Source organism: Delphinapterus leucas, chromosome 8, assembly GCF_059928025.1.
Source record: "Delphinapterus leucas isolate spDelLeu-1000000601 "Yukka" chromosome 8, BTC_Dleu_Yukka2, whole genome shotgun sequence".
Taxonomy (NCBI): Eukaryota; Metazoa; Chordata; class Mammalia; order Artiodactyla; family Monodontidae; genus Delphinapterus; species Delphinapterus leucas.
Window position 1 is genome coordinate 57,114,036 of NC_143136.1, and position 18,083 is coordinate 57,132,118.

Consider the following 18,083-nt stretch of genomic DNA (forward strand, 5'->3'; position numbering starts at 1 on the left):
GACATATATACGCTAATATGTATAAAATAGATAACTAATAAGAACCTGCTGTATAAAATAAATAAATAAAATTCAAAGGGAAAAAAAAGAAACGTTTGTTAGGCAGAAATAAAAATGGACAGAATGGTGTGTCTTCACCATGACCAATATTGGCTAAAGGATATCCTTAGATTATTGGCTCCTGGCACCACTCCAGGTGGGTAGGAATCACCAGAGAAGCTTGTTTAAATGTGCAGGTTCCTCAGCCTGCATCCCCACTGAGCTTCTAATCTAATAGGTCTGGCTCAGGAGTCTTTCTTTTTAATAAGCCTGTTGGGTGATTCTAAAGCAGTGTTCTTCGGAACCACACTTTGAAAATTTCTGCTTTAGGAACAGGGGTGGGGGGCAGTGTGGGGAGAGAGGGGTGATTCTTGACCAGCAAGTGAGAGTTCATGGCTAAATGGAGCAGGATTATACCTGAAAAGTGTCCAGAAGCCTGTTGGGTAGTAGGGGCAGAGAGGTCAATGTCAAGGTCAAACTTAGGTCTGGCTGGGCTGAAGTTCCAGAAAATATCCTTAAAAGGTAGTCAGTAGGAATGTCTCAAGTTTTGCTGACAAAACAGTGCTTTGAAGAGACCCAGCTTACTTCTTGCCACTTCCCTAACTTGGCTTTGAGAATGCCAGTGGGGTAGGAAGTGAAAGAAAGGGATTTGTCTCTCCCAATCCCTTCAGAGAAAGATGAGTGGCTCTGAGGCAATGGGAAGAAGGAAGGAGTAGGAATGGGGGTCTCAAGAGAGAGGAGCCAACTCTCATTTCCTTCCATGTCTCCCAGATTGCCTGGAATGAGCACTTGAGCCCTCAGGATCCATAGGGGGCCAACCGTCCCTTGGCCTAAGGTGTGACTCTCACTCTGGCTAGAGATTGACCTTTAGCAGCATAAGATGTCACTGCTAGGAGACCCCTTAGAGATAAGCGACATCAAACCCCTCATTTTAGTGGGGAAGTTACTTTATTTACTCAGACTTTAAAAGATAAAGCCATCCTTCAAAAGATGAGGGAACGAGCTTGGGTCTCCTGAATCCCCACAGTGTGCAAAGAGGACGGAGTCAGGCAGCCCGTCCTGTGCACAGTGGTGGCCTCCATGCTGAGCAACAGAGCCGTGTTCAAGGACACCTCACGGCCAGTGGGGCTGACTGGGAGGCCTGCAGCCCTCCCTTTGCCATTTGTTTGCTAAACCTGTGCCCCAGACTTCTGAGGTGCCACCTTGAGCTGCTCCTGCGAGAAAGGGCAGAACTGAGCCGGGGTCCTCACACCCTCCACCAAGCAAAGGTAAAGGATCCCCTCATTTCCTGTTCAGTTTGATCAGCATCAGGGCCCTGGAGACAAAACAAGAGGTGTCCCTAGATTAATGTAGCTGGATAGGCAAGTACAAATAAGGACATGTGTGAACACACATAGGTACACCCAGGTCAATTATACTGATCTTTTTTTTTTTTTGCTCCTTTATCTTTATAAAGGGTATTAAGTTTGAATTTACATGGTTCAAGATTCAAAGGGTACAAAAGGGTAGGCAGTGAAAGCCTTTCTCCCACCCCTGTCCCCAGCCACCTAGTTCCCCTTCACATGGACAACAATTTTACAAGTTTCTTCACCACTTTTATGAGTATATCTTTCCAGAAATACTTTATACCTTTACAATTATAGACAAATATATATTTGGTTATAGATACATCTCCCCGCATTTTTCCACAAATGATAACATATTACAAGACCCTTCTGCACCATGCTTTTCCCCCTATTATATCTTGAAGATCATTTCATACAGAACTTTCTACTTTATTTTTACAATTTTATGCTGTTCTACTGTATACATCTACCACAATTTATTTAGCCAGTCCCTTATTAATGGGCATTTATTTTCATTTTGGTATTAGAAACACATGTTCAAATTTTTGCCTATTGGAAAAATTCCTAGACATGAAATTACTTAGTCTAATGTATGTACACTGGCAATTTTGATATATATTGCTAAATTGATCTCTTTAGAAGTGAATCAATTTATACTTCTACCAGCAGCGTATGAAAATTCGTGTTTCCCCACACCTTTGACAAGTCAGTGGGATATTAAACTTTTTTTTTATTTTTGCCAATCTGATCAATGAAAAATAATACCTTTTACTTACCCTTATAGCATCTCCAAAAATGTCATTCTTCCTTATCGTATTTGATCCTGTTATAATTTTATTTTACAAACGCTAATACTGACATAGAAAAAAGATAAACAATTTACTGTAGTTGCATCCAATGTAAATGGCCAAAGTCAGATGTTCAGTACTCTTTCCTATACTACACTGTGCCACAAGGAAGCCTAAGGAGGTTCAAAGAGCATTCCCTGAAAGACACATGGTATAAAAAAAGCACAGAAGCTTTCAGACATCTGCTAAGAGGCCTCTCCTTTAGTGGTCTGATACCAAGACCACATTTCTGCACGTTCCCCTGGAGAGTATCCTCTGGAAGCTGAGGGACTCTGATTAGCAATCTGATCTGACCTAGCCCTAAGCATTAGGTTGGATTCAATATCTGGGAAGCAGTAGGGTGTTGTTTTTAATTTCCCTGAGACATTTCTCACTGGCCACCCAGGATCTAAGTATTGATCATCATGGTGTGGGTAAGAGGACGTTTTCCCTAAGTTTTAGCATTATATAGGACACTCACTTGGACCTGGTAAAGATAATACCTAAGTGTGGGAGTACACACACACACACACATGCACACACGCACACTGCTCTAATGATAAACTTACAAAGTAGATGTCTTTATTGACTGTTTCATTGATGATGAAACTGAAGGCCAGAAAGATTCAGTGAATTTCTTAGGGTCACACAGTGTATCAGTTAGCAAAGCAGAAACAAATGTACAGAGACCTAAACCTGAACTCATTCATTTCCCCTATGGAGTCTTCTCTTCCCCCTCCACTGTTCGTTTTGGTGGATGACCTGACTACCCCCTCGGGCGTCAGAATCGAAACCTAGGGATTAATAACCACAACTCCTCTTTCACTGATCCGATTGATCACCAAGTCCTGTGAATTCTTCCTCCTAAATGCTCTCCTCTTCATCCATATTAAGTTTCTTCCTCTCTAGGCTTGATGATGGCAGCAGCCTCCTCCTTTGCTCTTCTTGCTTGCTATCTCTCCTTTGTCCCCTCAGACATAGTACCCCCAAGAGTCAGCTTTTCAAATATAGATAATAGGTAACCACATGTCCCAGCTTAAAACCTTCAGTGGCTCTCCCTTGCCTACACATTAAGTCCAGATGCCTTTCCATGGCCCTTACACAACCTCTCTGTCCAGCCAGATGCCCCACTCCAGCTCCTATCCTTGTTCTAGGTCCACACCTTGCTCTTTCTTCCCTCCCTGCTTTTGTATGTGCTGCTCTCTCCACCTGGTATGTCCCTCCTTCCTGGGCCTAAAAAAACTCCTGTACTTCAGGGACCCAAATTCACCTCTTCTGAGAAGCCTTTTTTGACACGACGATACTGTTAGTGGAGCCTTTATTCCAGGAACATTTTGGCCACACCTATGTTATAGCATCTGTCACACTGTCTTAGGATTAATTCTTTTTCTCCCCCCAGTAGATCGAAGGGCGTACACATCAATTTTGTATCCCAGAGCCCAGCACAGTGCACGTAGGAGCTGTTCAGTAGTTACTGGTGAAGGGAGAGAGGACTCTGAACCAAGGACAAGAGGTCCAGTATTTTAATTGCTTGAGAAGTTCAGGACCCTGTGCAAGGCTTAATGCTTCAGTTTATATCTTTCTGAGGAAAATGGCAGTAGACCATTTCTCCAGAGCAAGTTTTTTCCACCCAAGAGGACGGTGAGAGAGAAGAGGGCTGAGGGGAGGGAGAGAAATCTGGGACTTTCTATCCTTCAGGGGCTCTTTCCTATGGGCTGAGGCAAACACATTAACTTGAGAAACTTCTCATCTGTTGTCACTTAGAACAAAGGTTAAAGAGAGGGTAGCCCAGAACTCTCTTAGAACTTATTACAGAGAGGACAACAGGTACCACTCAAGAGGGGGTACAAGGCCCGGGCTACCCGCTCATCCAGGCCTTCCTGCTGTGAACAGCTGTAAGACTTGAAGCCTGCCCCCGCCCCGCCCCCACCGCTTGTAGTCTCCTCCTTCACGGTGTTTCAAAAATGAACCCAAAAGAGCCAAAGCAGAAATACTGCAATCCTTCCCTCACACCATAAAAGAGAGAAGAGACATATCATTGTGGTTAGTGTTCTAAGTGTATTTTTATGGTTATTTTAAATGGCATTCAAGTTTAGTTCCAAGTTCAATAGGGGTCTCATCCTGCTTCCTCCCACACAAATAGTCCTGCAGGTGAATGAGAGAACGAAACTAGTTCAGCGTCTCCCCTAATTCTGATCCCTCGGGACATCGTGTATAAAACTCTTAAATAAAAGGGTATGCAAGAACCTTCCGACCCACTGAGATTTTTCTTGTCCTGCCCTCAGAGATGGATTTGTCCCTTTCTTGGGGCACAGCAGCGTTGAAGGGGGTCAGTGGGGGGGGCGGGAGGTGCGTGGGAGGCGGGGCTGGGAGGCGTTGGGGCCGGGCAGTTGGGGGGCCTGCGCGCCCTGCGTGCTCCGCGGGCTGGGCTGGCGGGCGGCCGCGCGGCCGCGGTGCCCTCGGGCCTCGCGCGGCAGAGCGCGTGGCGGCGGGTCGCGCCCTAAGCGCTCAGCCTGCGTGCCTGTGTCTCCTCCGCTTGCGGTTTCTGGTCGGATCCCAGCTGGCCCGGACTTGCTCCGAAGTAGGAGGGACCGCTGTCGAGCGAAAAGTGCACACCGGTGATTGATGAACTCTTAATAGGACTAACCTATCCCGCCCCCACCCTAGACACACACGCAGAGCAGGCCTTCACCCCCGCCCCTCCCCCGGCCTCCCCGCGGGCCAGGGGGACGCGGTCGCCAGCCGGTTGGGTGATTAACTCACCGTTTGTCTCTCGGAAAGTGTTCCAGGTGGATCAGGAACACCCACCCGCCCGCCGCTCCGCGCCGCGCCGCCTCCGGGAGACGGGATCGAGCGTGCGTCACATGGCGCGGGCCGAGCCGGCCTTTGTGCAGCGCGACCGCCCCGCCGCCCCGGGAAGGCGGCGGCTATTGTTCCCCGCGGGGGTGGGAGGTGCTCGGACTCGGGGTCCACGCCAGCCCCTCCCCAGTGTGTCCCCAGGTTCGAGGATGGGTGGGGGCCTCCTTTGTGTGTTTTCTGCCGGCGGCGGAGATGGCATCGTTGCTGCCCCAAGAGGTTAGGAGACGCGGGTGAGGGAGGTCAGTCGTGGCTCTGCCACTGCCTGGAGCTCAGCCCAAGCGACCCAGTTTCCCGCTCCCTCGGCCCTTGGGCCCTTGTGGAAGTTGGGAGGGATGTGGTATTTGTAAGGCAGCACTCTGAACAATAGAGCCATCAAAAGACCTTCTCCCTGTCTCCTCATAAGTCAGGGACACTCTTCTCCGTTCCTTCAAAAAGGCCCTGGTCCAACAGGTCCTCTTCGCCCGGTTTTAGCCCCATTTCCCCAGCAAAAACACTGCATTTGTATCGGGGTTCTCCATGCATCCTCATTTAAATTAAGATCTCCTCCTTGGGCTCTTACTAATGTTAAAATCCTATTCTAATGGTTTTCCAGTTATTATTCTTCCATAACAATGATCCAGACTAGATATAGGAAACAATCAAGATATTTTGCCACAAGACCTGGGACAAGAAGACTTCTGTCATATCTCCCACCATGCTGATCTCCTGGGGACCCTTCGCCTGCTTCTGCTACTGCAAATGACTGGACATGCATTTATTTACCTTGGTTCTTCCTGCATGTGTGGAAACCTTTTGTTCACTGTGCTTCAGGCTGAACTGGGCCTGAAAGTGGGTCTTTGAATTGTCTTTGTACTTTCCTAACTTGCCAAGGTGACTATGAGACCTGAGCGAAGTGTTTAGGCATGGGCTTTGGGCCAGGTATAAAAATCCATTGGGAACCAACTTTGAGCCCCAAAAATAAGGGCATTTGTAGCTGGAGTAGAATACAAGGGAGCAATGATAACTAAGATTTCATCCTCTGTGATGATCCTCTCCACTACCAGTATCACCAGTGTAGTAAGTGCAGAGGATTCATCTACCCTATCTTTTTTCTCTCCATCCCGGCCTTCTGCAAGAGAGGTCTAAGTGAGCCAGTAGTCAGAGGTGATGAGGGTGTGGCTGGCAACTCAGTCTCAGCTCCCTGTGCCCAAAGTGTCTAGGGATGGGTCTGCTCACCCAGGCCCCTCTAAGGGAAGTTGCAGTGCCCTGAAGTAATCAGGCTATAGGCCTGTGGGGACTGGAGACTTCTGTCTCTCTTTCTATTTTTATTTAATATAAACTTCTGTTCGCCCTATTCTTTTCTTACAGTTTCTGAAAGAAGGAGCAGAGTAAGGCCAAGAGTTGCCAGATGAAGAGGACCTTCCTGGATCTAACTGGGATTAACCCATTCTTGTCTATAGGAGGAAGTTTCAACTAATTCTCAGGATAAAGTCAAAACAGGCCTGTGACTGTCCCTTGAATATTCATGGTGTAAACAAGCTTCTGGCTCCCCCAGGTCAAGCAGAGAAACACTTTTTATTAGAATGTTGGGTTTCTTCTTTGTTATTCAAACATACACCCACACACATATCCTCTTCACCCTCCCTAATGAAAAACCTCAACAGATGGGGAGCCTAGGCTCCCAAGCCTGCTGGCTGAGAAGATCACTTCACTCAAGGGTCAGGTGGCTGGTACAGAATGGGGGAGGGAGAAGGGACGAGTAGCTAGTATAGTTAATCACTATTTTTTAATACTCCTTACAGATAGAAATTCAAAAACTCCTTTTCAGCAAGGTTAGCAGCCTCCCTCCGGGGCCTGGGAAACTAATTTGGCTGATGTGTCTCTGATAGAGACTAGGCTTGGGTTGCTCCAAGGGGAAAGCACTTGCTCTGTATTCTCTCCCTCTCTCATCTGAACGCCTGTACAAAGAAATGGTACAAATGGAGGGTTAACTTAATGATTCCATCAGAGGCGGATTCTTCTCTGTCAGGTCGCTGGATAAGGCTGAGGTCTGAAAGCCAGGAGGTAGAATGTGTAGTCGCCCTTTCTTGCCACCTTTCCAGGGGCCAGGACTACTCTTCAGGCCTTTCCTCAGCAACTTCCCCACCCCTCTGGCTAGCTCAGTTGGGTCTTCTGACTCCACTCCAGGCTGGGTCCTGAGTTTCTCCTCGTAGCCAGGGCAGGCTCTCACTCGGCCGAAATCTTTTCCCACCCCACCTCCCATTTTGCAGCTGGCCATTCCAGCTACCTCAACTCAGCGCTGCTTTAATTCACGTTTGACTGCCTCGACGGAGCAACCAGGGGCTCCCGAATGACCGCCACCCCCCATACGTGGGCCTGGGCTTGAGGCCCCGAGCCCTTTCTTCAGGTCCCAGGAGACTCCCCCACAAACTCCCTGATCCCACTTCCCTCAAAGCGTTCTCTGTAGGACAAAGGCAGAGCTGGCCACGGCCACAGCCAGAGAGCCATTTCCTCCCCTTGCGCAGACGAGGTAAAAGCCTCCTGGAGCCCAAGGCCCGGAGAGAGGCGGGACCCTCACCACCTGCCGGTGTCGGCCCCCGCGCCGCCTTTGTGCGGCCTCCCCGCCGCGGGGCCCGTGGGAAGCCGCGCGCACAATGGCGCCGCCGCTCCCGGAAGACCCGCTGCTCCAGGCGCCCTGGACCCAGCGCCCGGTAGCGAGAGGCCAGCAGCCTCGAGGCCGTGGTGAGCTCCCCACGGCCCCCCGCGCGCCGCTCCCGGGAAGAAGCCTCGGTCTGGGATGGCGGTTTCCTTCCGCTGCAAACTTGCCCCTTCCCGCTGCAGTCCGCTCCGGGAGAAGGAGAGGCCTGGACCCGGAGCGCCAGGCCGGGCCCAGGGCTCCCCTCCCCCACTCTTCTTTCTCTGCTTTTCCGAGACCCGGGAGGGAGGAGGCGGGCGCCTTCGCCGATAGAGCAGCTATTGTGACCTTCCCTCGCAGAGCGGGAAGCCAGCCGGGTGTACAACGCCGGTGGTGGCGGGGGAGGAGGCGACTGTGTGCAAACCTCGGGGTGCGGAGGGGGTGGCACTGGGAAATAAAGGTTTGCAACCTCGGGCATTGGAGCCCTTCAGAGGGCGTTTCGTTGTGTTTAGACTCCGGTGCTTCCTAACACTAATTGCAGGCTCAAAAGCAGCAGTATTTATGGCGAAGGCCAAGGCGGCTTGTTTATAATTTATGAAGTTTTAAATGGCCGTGCGCGCGCCCCCGCTCTCGCCCTGGTCGGCGGCCGCGCGGGAAGCGCCCTCCCCAGATTCGCCGCCGCCCGCACTCGCGCCGGGAGCCACCGAGTGTGGCCATCCCATGACGCTCACGCCAGTGGCAGGAACGGATCCATCCGAGCGGCTCTCAGAAGCTTCAGGGAACCTTTCTCCAGAGGTGAGAGAGGACCGCAGGTTTGTCCCAAGAGAACTCCCACCCCACTAGCGAGGGGCGGCTGCGGCTGCCTGAAGAGGAAGCCCCCAACCCCGCGCTTCTTTCAGCCCGAGTGTGAGAGGAGGCTATGTCAGCCGGGCTAGACACCGTTTAAAATCTAATCCATGAAACGCTAAGCCGCAGATGACACTTGGGGCCTTGCAGACACCCGCAGACTCAGCAGATACTCCTGCGGTAACACACCGCGCTGGAAAACGCCTGGAGCCATGATGCATTATGTATTTTTATTATTTATGGTGGGAAGAGGAGATGAGGGAAAACCGGGCGGAATCTAAACAGCCTGACAATTCATCTGTTTAATATTTAGCCAGTTAAGAAGGGTTGTTGTAATCCCTGCAAGGCAGCAAGCTCTTCTTTGATTTCCCTAATAGCTTTAAAAAATAATTTCTTACAAGACAATTAGAAATTCTGCCTATGGATGCAAATTTCACAGAAAAACAATTTTAAGCCTTGAAAGTGGGTAAAATATCCCTTCGGTTGAAGTCATTTATTCTGTTGATACACTTCTACAACATGTATACTTTAAACCTGCTCGGATGAAGTGAAATTTAGCAAAAAGGATAATCCCCTCCCACCCCCCCAATCTAACATGCCATTTTAAAAACAGCACAGAGGAACAAGAAAACTAAATATTATTTTCAGCCATCACTATTTAGCGAAACACAAACATCCAAATAGAAACGATTGTTGTTCCACCAGAAGATCAGAAGTTAAATTATTTCCACACAATAGGAATGTCACCTCGTGTCACCGGGGATGTAGTAGGAGTTGCATTATTTGTCAAACCAAATAGAGATGCGTGGGCCCACTTTGCTGAAATACAAAAGAATTGAACCTTATCTGAAGGCGTTCTCCGAGTGCCTCCTTCTAGAGAAGCGGGGGTAAGTAGTGCGCCCCAGCTAAAACCACACTAATATTTACAAAATGGTTATAATTCCTCGAAGACATTTTGCCCATTTTGTCCAAAGAAGCAGGAGTGAACAAAGTGTTTATACTTGTTATGTTCCATTAATGAAACTTTTATTACTTTACATCACGGGGACCGTTTGTCTTCTTGAGAAATGAACTACTGACTTCTATAAGGAAAAAATCGTGACCGAATTTCCTAGAGAAAAAGCTTAGGTGCATGGCTTCAAATGATTATTTCTTTTTCTGCATCTTAGCTTTTTCATAGCTCAGTTCTTCTTATGACTTCTCTTGTGTCTTTGATTGTCAGTTTTCTTTCAAAGTTTATTTTTTACTACTTAGCGCAGAAAAGTGAGCTCTGGCCTCCCCAATGTAAGTGCAATCTAAAAAAGTGGATTTGTGTCTAGAAGGAGGGCGATAGAAACAGCAAAACAGGCAGCAGTGAAACACCCTACCCAGGTCATCCCACACAGAACATTTCTAGGTTTGCATCCTCAAATATTCCCCCCACACACACACAACCTAAAGTCAATAGTTGGAAGGTAATCAAGTATCCCCAGAACCAGTTTGTGTACTGGATTCCAAATAAGTGGAAAAAATATTTCAAAGTGTCAGCCTACTGGGGGGCCTTCCACCGGGATTGTGCGCAAGATAAAGGTAGAGTGATCTACTTGCAAGTGTGCGTGATTAACACAGATACACTTAAGACTGAGAAAATTTTTTATTCTAAATATTTGTTCAAATAGTACCAGACAATTTGAAATCAATAAACTGTGTCGAGTGGCGAGGGCTGTGGCTATTGGGAAGAGAATAACGGGTGTCATGCCACGCCATGGGGCCGCCTGACTCTACCCGTGAAGGACAATTTGCGGTCTTAATCCTTTACATCAACTACACACACCAGCCACGGTTACAACTGTTCAAAACTACTCTCTCAACTAGTTCAGACCAAGGGGACTAAAGAGGTGAAATGTGGCCCCCGCGGCCTGGGAGCGCGTTCCTAAGCTCGGCTGGAGAATTCTACAGATATACACATAAATACATTAAGACGAGGATAAATAATCAGGAAAACGAAATGACTCGCTTCAAATAATAAATACAGATCGTTGAGTCCGATGCAATCTTTACGGGACGGGAAGAAGCATATAAATTAAGGTCTCCGCAACTAAACTAGACGCGGGCCATGCCCGGACTCTCCGGGTTCTGGACCCTCTGCAGGGCGCGTCGCCGATGGATCTCAGACTTACCTTCGGGACACCATTACCAGATTAGAGTCCCTCGGTCCGCAGTTATGTGGCACTGTCAGGCTTACAGAGGAGAATCCTTGCGGCTGATTTATGGCGAGTCACCCAAAGCAGGGCGAGCCTGGAGAGGAGGCCCAGACGCCTGCGCCTCGGCCGCTGTTGGCCCGAGACCGGAAGACAGCGACCGGGCCAGAGCGAGGGCGGGGGTCACCGAGCTGCCCCGCGGGCCCCGCCCGCCACCCCCCGCCACCCAAGCAAAAGAGGTAATCGCGCCGCGAGTTCGGGCCGGTGGCCGCCGCTACAGATGCGTCAGTTTGGGGGCCTCGGCCAGGCGTCCCTGAGACGAGTGGTGGGCCGAGAGATCTGTGTAGGTGGGATGAGGGTCACACGGTCCGTGGTGGTGATTGCCGGGAATCTGCGCGGCGCAACTGTAGTCCACGCTGGCTGAAGATGGGTGCGAGAGGTGGCCCAGGTTGAAGACGGGCCCGGATGCGGGCGCCATGGAGTCGACGAAGTTGCCGCCCACGTACACCGGGCTGCCCTGCAGGTTGGCGCTGGCGAAGCCGCCGCCGTTGCTCGCCATGGCGTGGGGCTCGAATTCGGGCGCCGCGTAGCGCTTCTGCTGCGGCAGGCAGCTGCTGAGCGGCGCCGTGTAGGCAGCCAGGCCGTACATGTTGGGCTGAGATTTGGCGAAGGCGGGCGGCGAAGGCGCGTCGTAGGCCAAGCCGGGCACGGGTGGCAGCTGGCCCGAGTAGGCCACGTGGCCCGCGGCGCCGCCGAGCGGCGGGCTGCGCTCCGGGGACTGACCGACCGGCGAGTGCAGGATACCCTTGGCCTTCTGGTCCTTCTTGTACTTCATGCGCCGGTTCTGGAACCAGATCTTGATCTGCCGCTCGGTGAGGTTCAGCAGGTTGGCCATCTCCACGCGGCGTGGCCGGCACAAGTAGCGGTTGAAGTGGAATTCCTTCTCCAGCTCCACCAGCTGTGCACTTGTGTACGCCGTGCGCACCCGCTTGGACGCTGGGCCCGGTGGGCTCTTGTCCTCGCAGCTCTCTCCTGGGCAAGGAGGGAGAGAGAGGGGACGCTGAGCGGGAGAGGTGGGGACACCCTGGGCCGGAGAGAGGTGCTTCCCAGGCTCCTTCCTCTTCCTCCCTCCCTCCCACCACCTTAATCACGGCTGGAGTGGGGGAGGGGCGTTTGAGAGGTGAAATTCCAAGAGATTCCAAGAGCTCAAAGTCCCCAGGCCTACCTATTAGTGGCACCTGAAACTCCCATCTGCCTTCTGAAGTCCAACTCATTCTGCCCACCGCCTCCCCTTCAGCCTAGCCCATCATCTCGTCCCAAAGGCTGAGGAGGAGTTTAATGAGAGACTAGTAGCAGCTGGTAAGGCCATCCCCCCTGTCAAAGCAGGGCCAGACTTTTTTGAACAGTCCTTCCAGCCTCTACAGCTGGGAAGGGGGTTGGGGGGGTGCGGTTGGAGGCAGCCCCAAACTGCCTTGCTCAGAGTCTGGCTCCTGGGCAAAGCACCCCAAGCACCGAATGAGGGTGGAGATCCTGGCACCTCACTCCAGCTCAGCTGCACCCATGAGCTCAGTACCCAAATGCAGGGAGGTGACAAACCATAAAATTACAGCCCCAGAGTTTTAGAGGATCCAAGACCAGGCTGGGCATATTTTGAATACTGCAATGCTAGGAGCAGCAGCCTCAGCCCTGGTTTCCACCACCCCTGCCACCTCTCAGCAGCTTGTCCACTCCCTCCCTGGGAAGACAAATGGATTTCTCCAGGGAGGGAGGGCCTGGGTGTGCAGCTGAGAAGGAGGGGCAGAAGGAGAAGGAACTTAAAGACTTGAAGACACTTCCCCCTACGAGCAGCAGCCCCACAGAGCAGCAGGCAAACCAGAGAGCTGACAACAAGCTAACTACATCCCAGGCCTCAAGCTAGCCCTGCGTCTGGGAGCAAGTTCATCTACCTGAAGATAAAGTACATCAGAGAACGCAAGGCCAGAAAAGTTCAGGAACCAAACAGGCTGAGCACAGAGAGGCAGAAGGCCTCAGAGCTCCTGGCCCTACCTGTCTTCTTCCACACCCCCTAAATGGACCTACGGGAAATATTCTCAACTCCAGGGTCTCCTTTTCCAGGGAGAAAAACCCAAGGCTGCTCCTGTTTCAGAGTACATCCTCTTCCCTTAGGATATGTGCCTCCACATTAGGGATTTAATGGGATGGGGAGAACTGAGCTGGGGTGGGCTAAGTAGAGTCCCATGGTTATTCTTTGCAGACCCTGGTTGGATTCCGGTGTGTAATTTGGGGTTTTTTTGGTTTTGTTTTTTGTTGTTCTTGTTTTTATTGTTTGGGCGGGGGTGGGGGTGGGGGTCGCCAGGCCTCACAGCTTGCGGGATCTTAGTTCCCCAACCAGGGATTGAACCTGTGCCCTCGGCAGTGAAAGTGAGGAGTCCTAGCCACTGAACCGCCAGAGAATTCCCCAGGTGTGCCATTTTGTAGTTTTGTTATCTTGGGCAAGTGACTTATCTCTAACAGTTTCCCGATGCGTGTTTTGTCATATACCTACCTCAAAGCGTTCTTTGGAAAATGAAATTAGACAACGTTTGTAAAGCGCTTAACATGGTTCTTAACATAGCATTCCACAGACTTTAGTTCTTATTAATTTAAGCGAGTGGGAATCATGTGATATGGGCTACATAACCACCTGGATTTGGGGATCATAGTATCTGTCTTCAAGTTTTGAAGAGCTGTTGGTGGAAGAAGGAGTTGAGTTATGACCAGCAGCCCAGGAGAGCAGATATTAGGGCAGTATAAGGAAGAGCTGTCTATGAGTAACTATGAGACATGTCCAGCAATGATGCCAGCAGCCTGGAATGGACGTGAGCACCCTGTCACTGTAAGGATATGACCACAATCAGAGACACTAAAAAGAAAGAACAGGGAGTTCCCTGGTGGTCTAGTGGTTAGGATTCGGCACTTTCACTGCCGTGGCCCGGGTTCAATCTCTGCAATCCCTGGTCAGGAAACTGAGATCCCTCAAACTGCGCAGCGCAGCCAAAAAAAAAAACTTTTTTTCTGCATGAGGAGTTTACACATATGGCCTCCAAAGTTGCACTTCCAGCCCTGAGCCTCTTAATTCCTAGGCGAGCTAGTCTCTTGGGGTCAGTCTGGGGGACTTAGCCCAGGCATGAGCCCCCTCAGAGAGCTACCTGCAGTGGCACAGCTGTTCTTCTGCTTGGAGTTCTGTCGGGACTCTTTCATCCAGGGAAAGATCTGCTTGCTGATGGTGGCTGAGGAGCCAGAAGCAGTGGGCCCACCCTTGGCCTTCTTGGCAGGTGCTCCACCTCCAGGGTTGGTGGGCGAGGATGGGGGCAGGGCTGGTGGGGGAGGAGGGGGCGGTGGTGGCTGCTGCTCTGAGTTCAGACCAGGAGGCTGGCTGCCACCCCCACCTCCCTGACTGTTCCCAGCGCCAGGCCTCATGCAGCTTCCATTGAGTTCAGCCCCCTTGTGGGCTGGGGCTGGCAGAGGTGCAGAGCTCTGGATGGAGCAGGCAGAGCCCGGGTAATCAGTGTCCAGGGAGTTGGCAGCAGCAGGGGGTGGATAAGGCTGATGGGGGGCACTATAGCCATAAGTGTCAGCAGCTTTGCTGTAGCCATAGCCTCCGAAGAGTCCTGGACTTTCATAGTAAGCAGCCTTCTGCATCGTGTACTCAGGAAGCTCCGGGGCCTGCTGACCCTGCTCAAATAACATTGACCACCACTGTCTCCTTCACCACCACCTCCAATGTCTGCCAAATCCTGAGAGAGCTGGGGCAGCTCCAGGCTCCAGACAACCTGCAAAGAAGAAAAATGAGAGGCCCCAGAGGGACTGTCATTGGCAAGACCAGTCAGTATAGAAGGACTAGCCCAGGCTCTCTGCTTCCCACCAACTTAATAGTAGGAGGATCTGAGATTTTATAAAGTTCAACTTATTTGAACCCTTGGAAAAGTCAGAAGGAATTTCTCATAAACACAAAAAAAGAGTTTCCTTTATCCAAGGGAAGGGGCTTTTTTTTTTTCCAGATACAATTTTCTTTCTCCAAGATTGTCAATTTAGCCTTTGAAACTACATAGAAGAGCATTTATGGCCTGATGCATTTTAATGACTGATTCTCCCACTAGACTTTGAGCTTTTTGCAGGAAGGGACTGTGTCTTATTCACCTGCGTATTCCTAACATCCAGCCCAGCGCACCACATGTAGTAAATGCAGTAACTGCTTGTTGAATGAGTGAATGAGTGAATGGATCAGTCAGTCATTAGGTCATCCCAGGGTTTTGATGGGCAAAAGAAAGTCCTATAACACTCAGAAAAGCCAGAGCTCTCAAAAAAAGTATCTCCCCCACCTGGTTTCAAAATCACAGCATCTTTCACGGAGATGCAGATAGTCCACTCTCCGGTGACTGGGTGAGAATTGGCCGGTTAGCTCATGGGTCAGCACTGTGAAATCTACTAGGAGATAAAAGCCAAGAAGAGGACTTAAAGACTCCCAGACTTATTTTGAGGCTAGAAAAGTTTCTTCTCTTTGGTCTACATTTTTCTAGATGCTTAACTTTGTCCTCCACTACTTTTAAATGGATACCACTGGAAATGAGTGAAGAGATTTAGAATTTGAAATGCATGGAGCATGGGCGAATGAAAAATGCTTTATGTTATAACTCTATCATTTTAATCCTGCATCCATTGTATAAATAGATACTACTATTGACCTCTGCTCTGGATCATCCATTCCACCCCACCTCCCACCCGCTCTACAACCAATGAGAGAACCTCTCTTGGCATGATGAATGGACCCAGAATTAGAAGAAGAAGGAAAAAAAACTAAGAAAAATTCTACCGCTTTTGTGTCCTCTGACTCTTGATGGGGGGCTTACCTTCTCACCCACCCCCCTCTTCTCCTGAAAGCCCCTAATGAGTTAAAGTATAACTAATACCATTCAACCACTTTCATCTGCTTGATAAAGAAAACTCATAGGTCAGCTCCCAGGTCTGAATTCTTGATCTCATCTTTAAGGCAGCTTTCCTTCCCCCAAACTCCCTGGTTTCCATCAGGGACATCATGATGGACCACATTATCTAGACAACTTATGTAGCCTAATGGATTTGACCACTAGTACTAAAACCACTCCTCCATTTACTCATTTCCCCTACACTTTCACCAAACAGCCTAACTCAATTTTTTTAAATTCTTCATATTAGCCTTTATTTGGTAGTATAGTTGCCCATTTTGTTTTCAAATAAAAGCGAATATGCCATTAATCTTGATAAGAGAAAGACCCTTCTCAATGGAATAACAGAATACTAGGATGTAATGTTTTAGGAATAGTTTCTGTTGTTGTTCTTAAACTTATGTAATTAGGATATCTACCAAACAAAGCTGGTCTTAATCTTTCATTCATTTTCTGTGTCATTCTCTGACCATTAAAGTTACCGACTATTAAATGGACAGCTACATCCTCATCCTGTGACTAATATTTGTATGTATTTGCCCACAGGCCAAAGGACTACATGTACTCCGAGTCTGGTTAAATCTCTGGACTTTTCTAGGATCCTGCTTCCAGTCTTAAACCTTGGTCCCTCTGGATGTCAAAATGGTCACATTTGACACTCAGACCACCAGAACTCGCTGCTGTTTCTGTCACTCCATTTACAGCAGTGCAAGCAAAACATCCCCCCTCTTGCCTCCCAGGGTGACCAAGTTTATCTTGATAGGTAGACCAGTCACATTAAAATAGCTTCTTTCGGAACTGACCAAGTCTTTGAAACAGATAGCTTTACATATATATTTGTTCCTATGGCATACTCCTAGACAAAGCTCTGTGCATGTACCTCAAAAGTGCAAATACTGGGCAGCTCCATGAATAAGCACAGAGTCTGTTCTCCCACTTCTGTTTTCATTGTCTTAAGGAATTTCAAGGGTCACTCAGTGATGATCCACCACCCAAATGTCCATCTTCCCAGAGGCAAGGGCAGTAGCTCTCTCCTCACTGAAAAGGGCTTTGCAGCCTCTCCCCCACCCCAAAATGTAGAGCTCCAAAGAAGTCACCTTTCCTAAAACAGAACCTGAGGATATTGTTACAAAACTGGTTTTTTTTAAAAAAGCTTATTTCTTTCCAGAAATCACTACTCCTTGTGAACTCTGCTTGAACCTAAGAAGCAGGAACGGGTCATAAATCACTTGGACAATGGTCAACTGTTCAGTGGCTCATCTTTTCGATCCCCCCCCCTTTTAAGGCTTTCTTTTCTCACCCTTTGGTACCTCTGCTCATTTGGGCCCCCGACCCAAATGCCTTGGGGTGAAGACTAACTCGCGTAGGGGGAGGGGCGGTTTTCGAAGTCCTCAGCTGCCCTTTCCTCTCCTCCTGCCCTCTACCTCCCAATCCTGCTCCCACCCTACAACCAGCCCCCCCCCGGCTCCCGGCCCCCCCACCCCGCCCGGAACACCGGCCGAGGCAGCCTCCCCAGAACCCCGCCGGCGCCATCCCCGGCTCTTCCTGGGGAAGGGGCACCAAACGGGGTTTGGCTGGTTCTTTCTCGTGGTCCCGGGAAGTTGCCCAGCTCAGCTCCGAGGCCCAACCGCAGGCCGGGAATGCAAGGACAAACGGTTCCCAGCCGGAAGGAAGGCGGCCTCGGAGCGACCACCGCCCGTTTCCCGGGCCGTGGTGGCCCGCCGCACCCGCCGCGCCTCCGAATCAGCCGAACCCTGATGCTTGCTCACTGACTGCACTTAATTCTGCCCGGGATCAATACCTAAATATGATACCGAATAAATAAAAGGCGCTCACAGCGGCCGGGGGACGGAGTTATTAAGCAGCTGGAGCTCTCACGGTGCATATCAATGCACCTGTCATTGTGGTTTGTAGCAAAATTTATGACTGCGAGCACGGCTGCAGTAAACGCTTCAGTAAGGAATGAAAAGAAAAACACTTCCCAAGGCCTGGCACTTTTCAGAAGTGGAAAACAGGCTCCGCGTAGGAGGAAGCGCAGCAAAAGAATTCCCTGCTCCGCACTTTTCCCGGCCCCGCGCCCCGCGAGCCGGGGGATTATATAAAGTGGCCGGTACCGGCCTCTCGGAGCAGCTCTGCTCGGCGGCCGGACGCGGGACGGGACGTGCGTAGCCTGGCCGGGGGCCGAAGACCTGCCGCCCTCCGCGGCCTCGGGAGGCCGGGAGGCTCGCCGGACGCGCGGAGGCCGGCCCCGCGCTGTTCGCCCGCCGCCCGCGGTGGCGGCGGAAAGGCCGAGGGGACTGGGGAGAGAGACGGCTGCAGTTGTTGGGCTGTGACTAGCGCCGCGATCGTTGTAAATCCCGGACGGGTAGAGTTAGACCGTGCGACTTGAAAGAGAAGGGGGAGGCGTT

The 18,083-nt window shown here is 50.4% G+C and overlaps 1 protein-coding gene and 1 pseudogene across 1 annotated transcript; both read right to left on the minus strand.

The window, feature by feature from the left end:
- Positions 1-4,524: 4,524 nt before the first annotated feature.
- Positions 4,525-8,163, minus strand: LOC149748564 (uncharacterized; annotated as a pseudogene).
- A 2,803-nt stretch (positions 8,164-10,966) lies between these two features.
- Positions 10,967-17,105, minus strand: HOXD3 (homeobox D3). Its single transcript, XM_022570085.2, has 2 exons — positions 13,900-17,105; positions 10,967-11,743 (listed from the first exon to the last, which is right to left on the minus strand). Exons 1-2 carry the CDS (start codon positions 14,438-14,440, stop codon positions 10,986-10,988), a joined length of 1,299 nt encoding a protein of 432 aa, XP_022425793.1. The 5' UTR covers positions 14,441-17,105; the 3' UTR covers positions 10,967-10,985.
- Between the last annotated feature and the right edge of the window lie 978 nt (positions 17,106-18,083).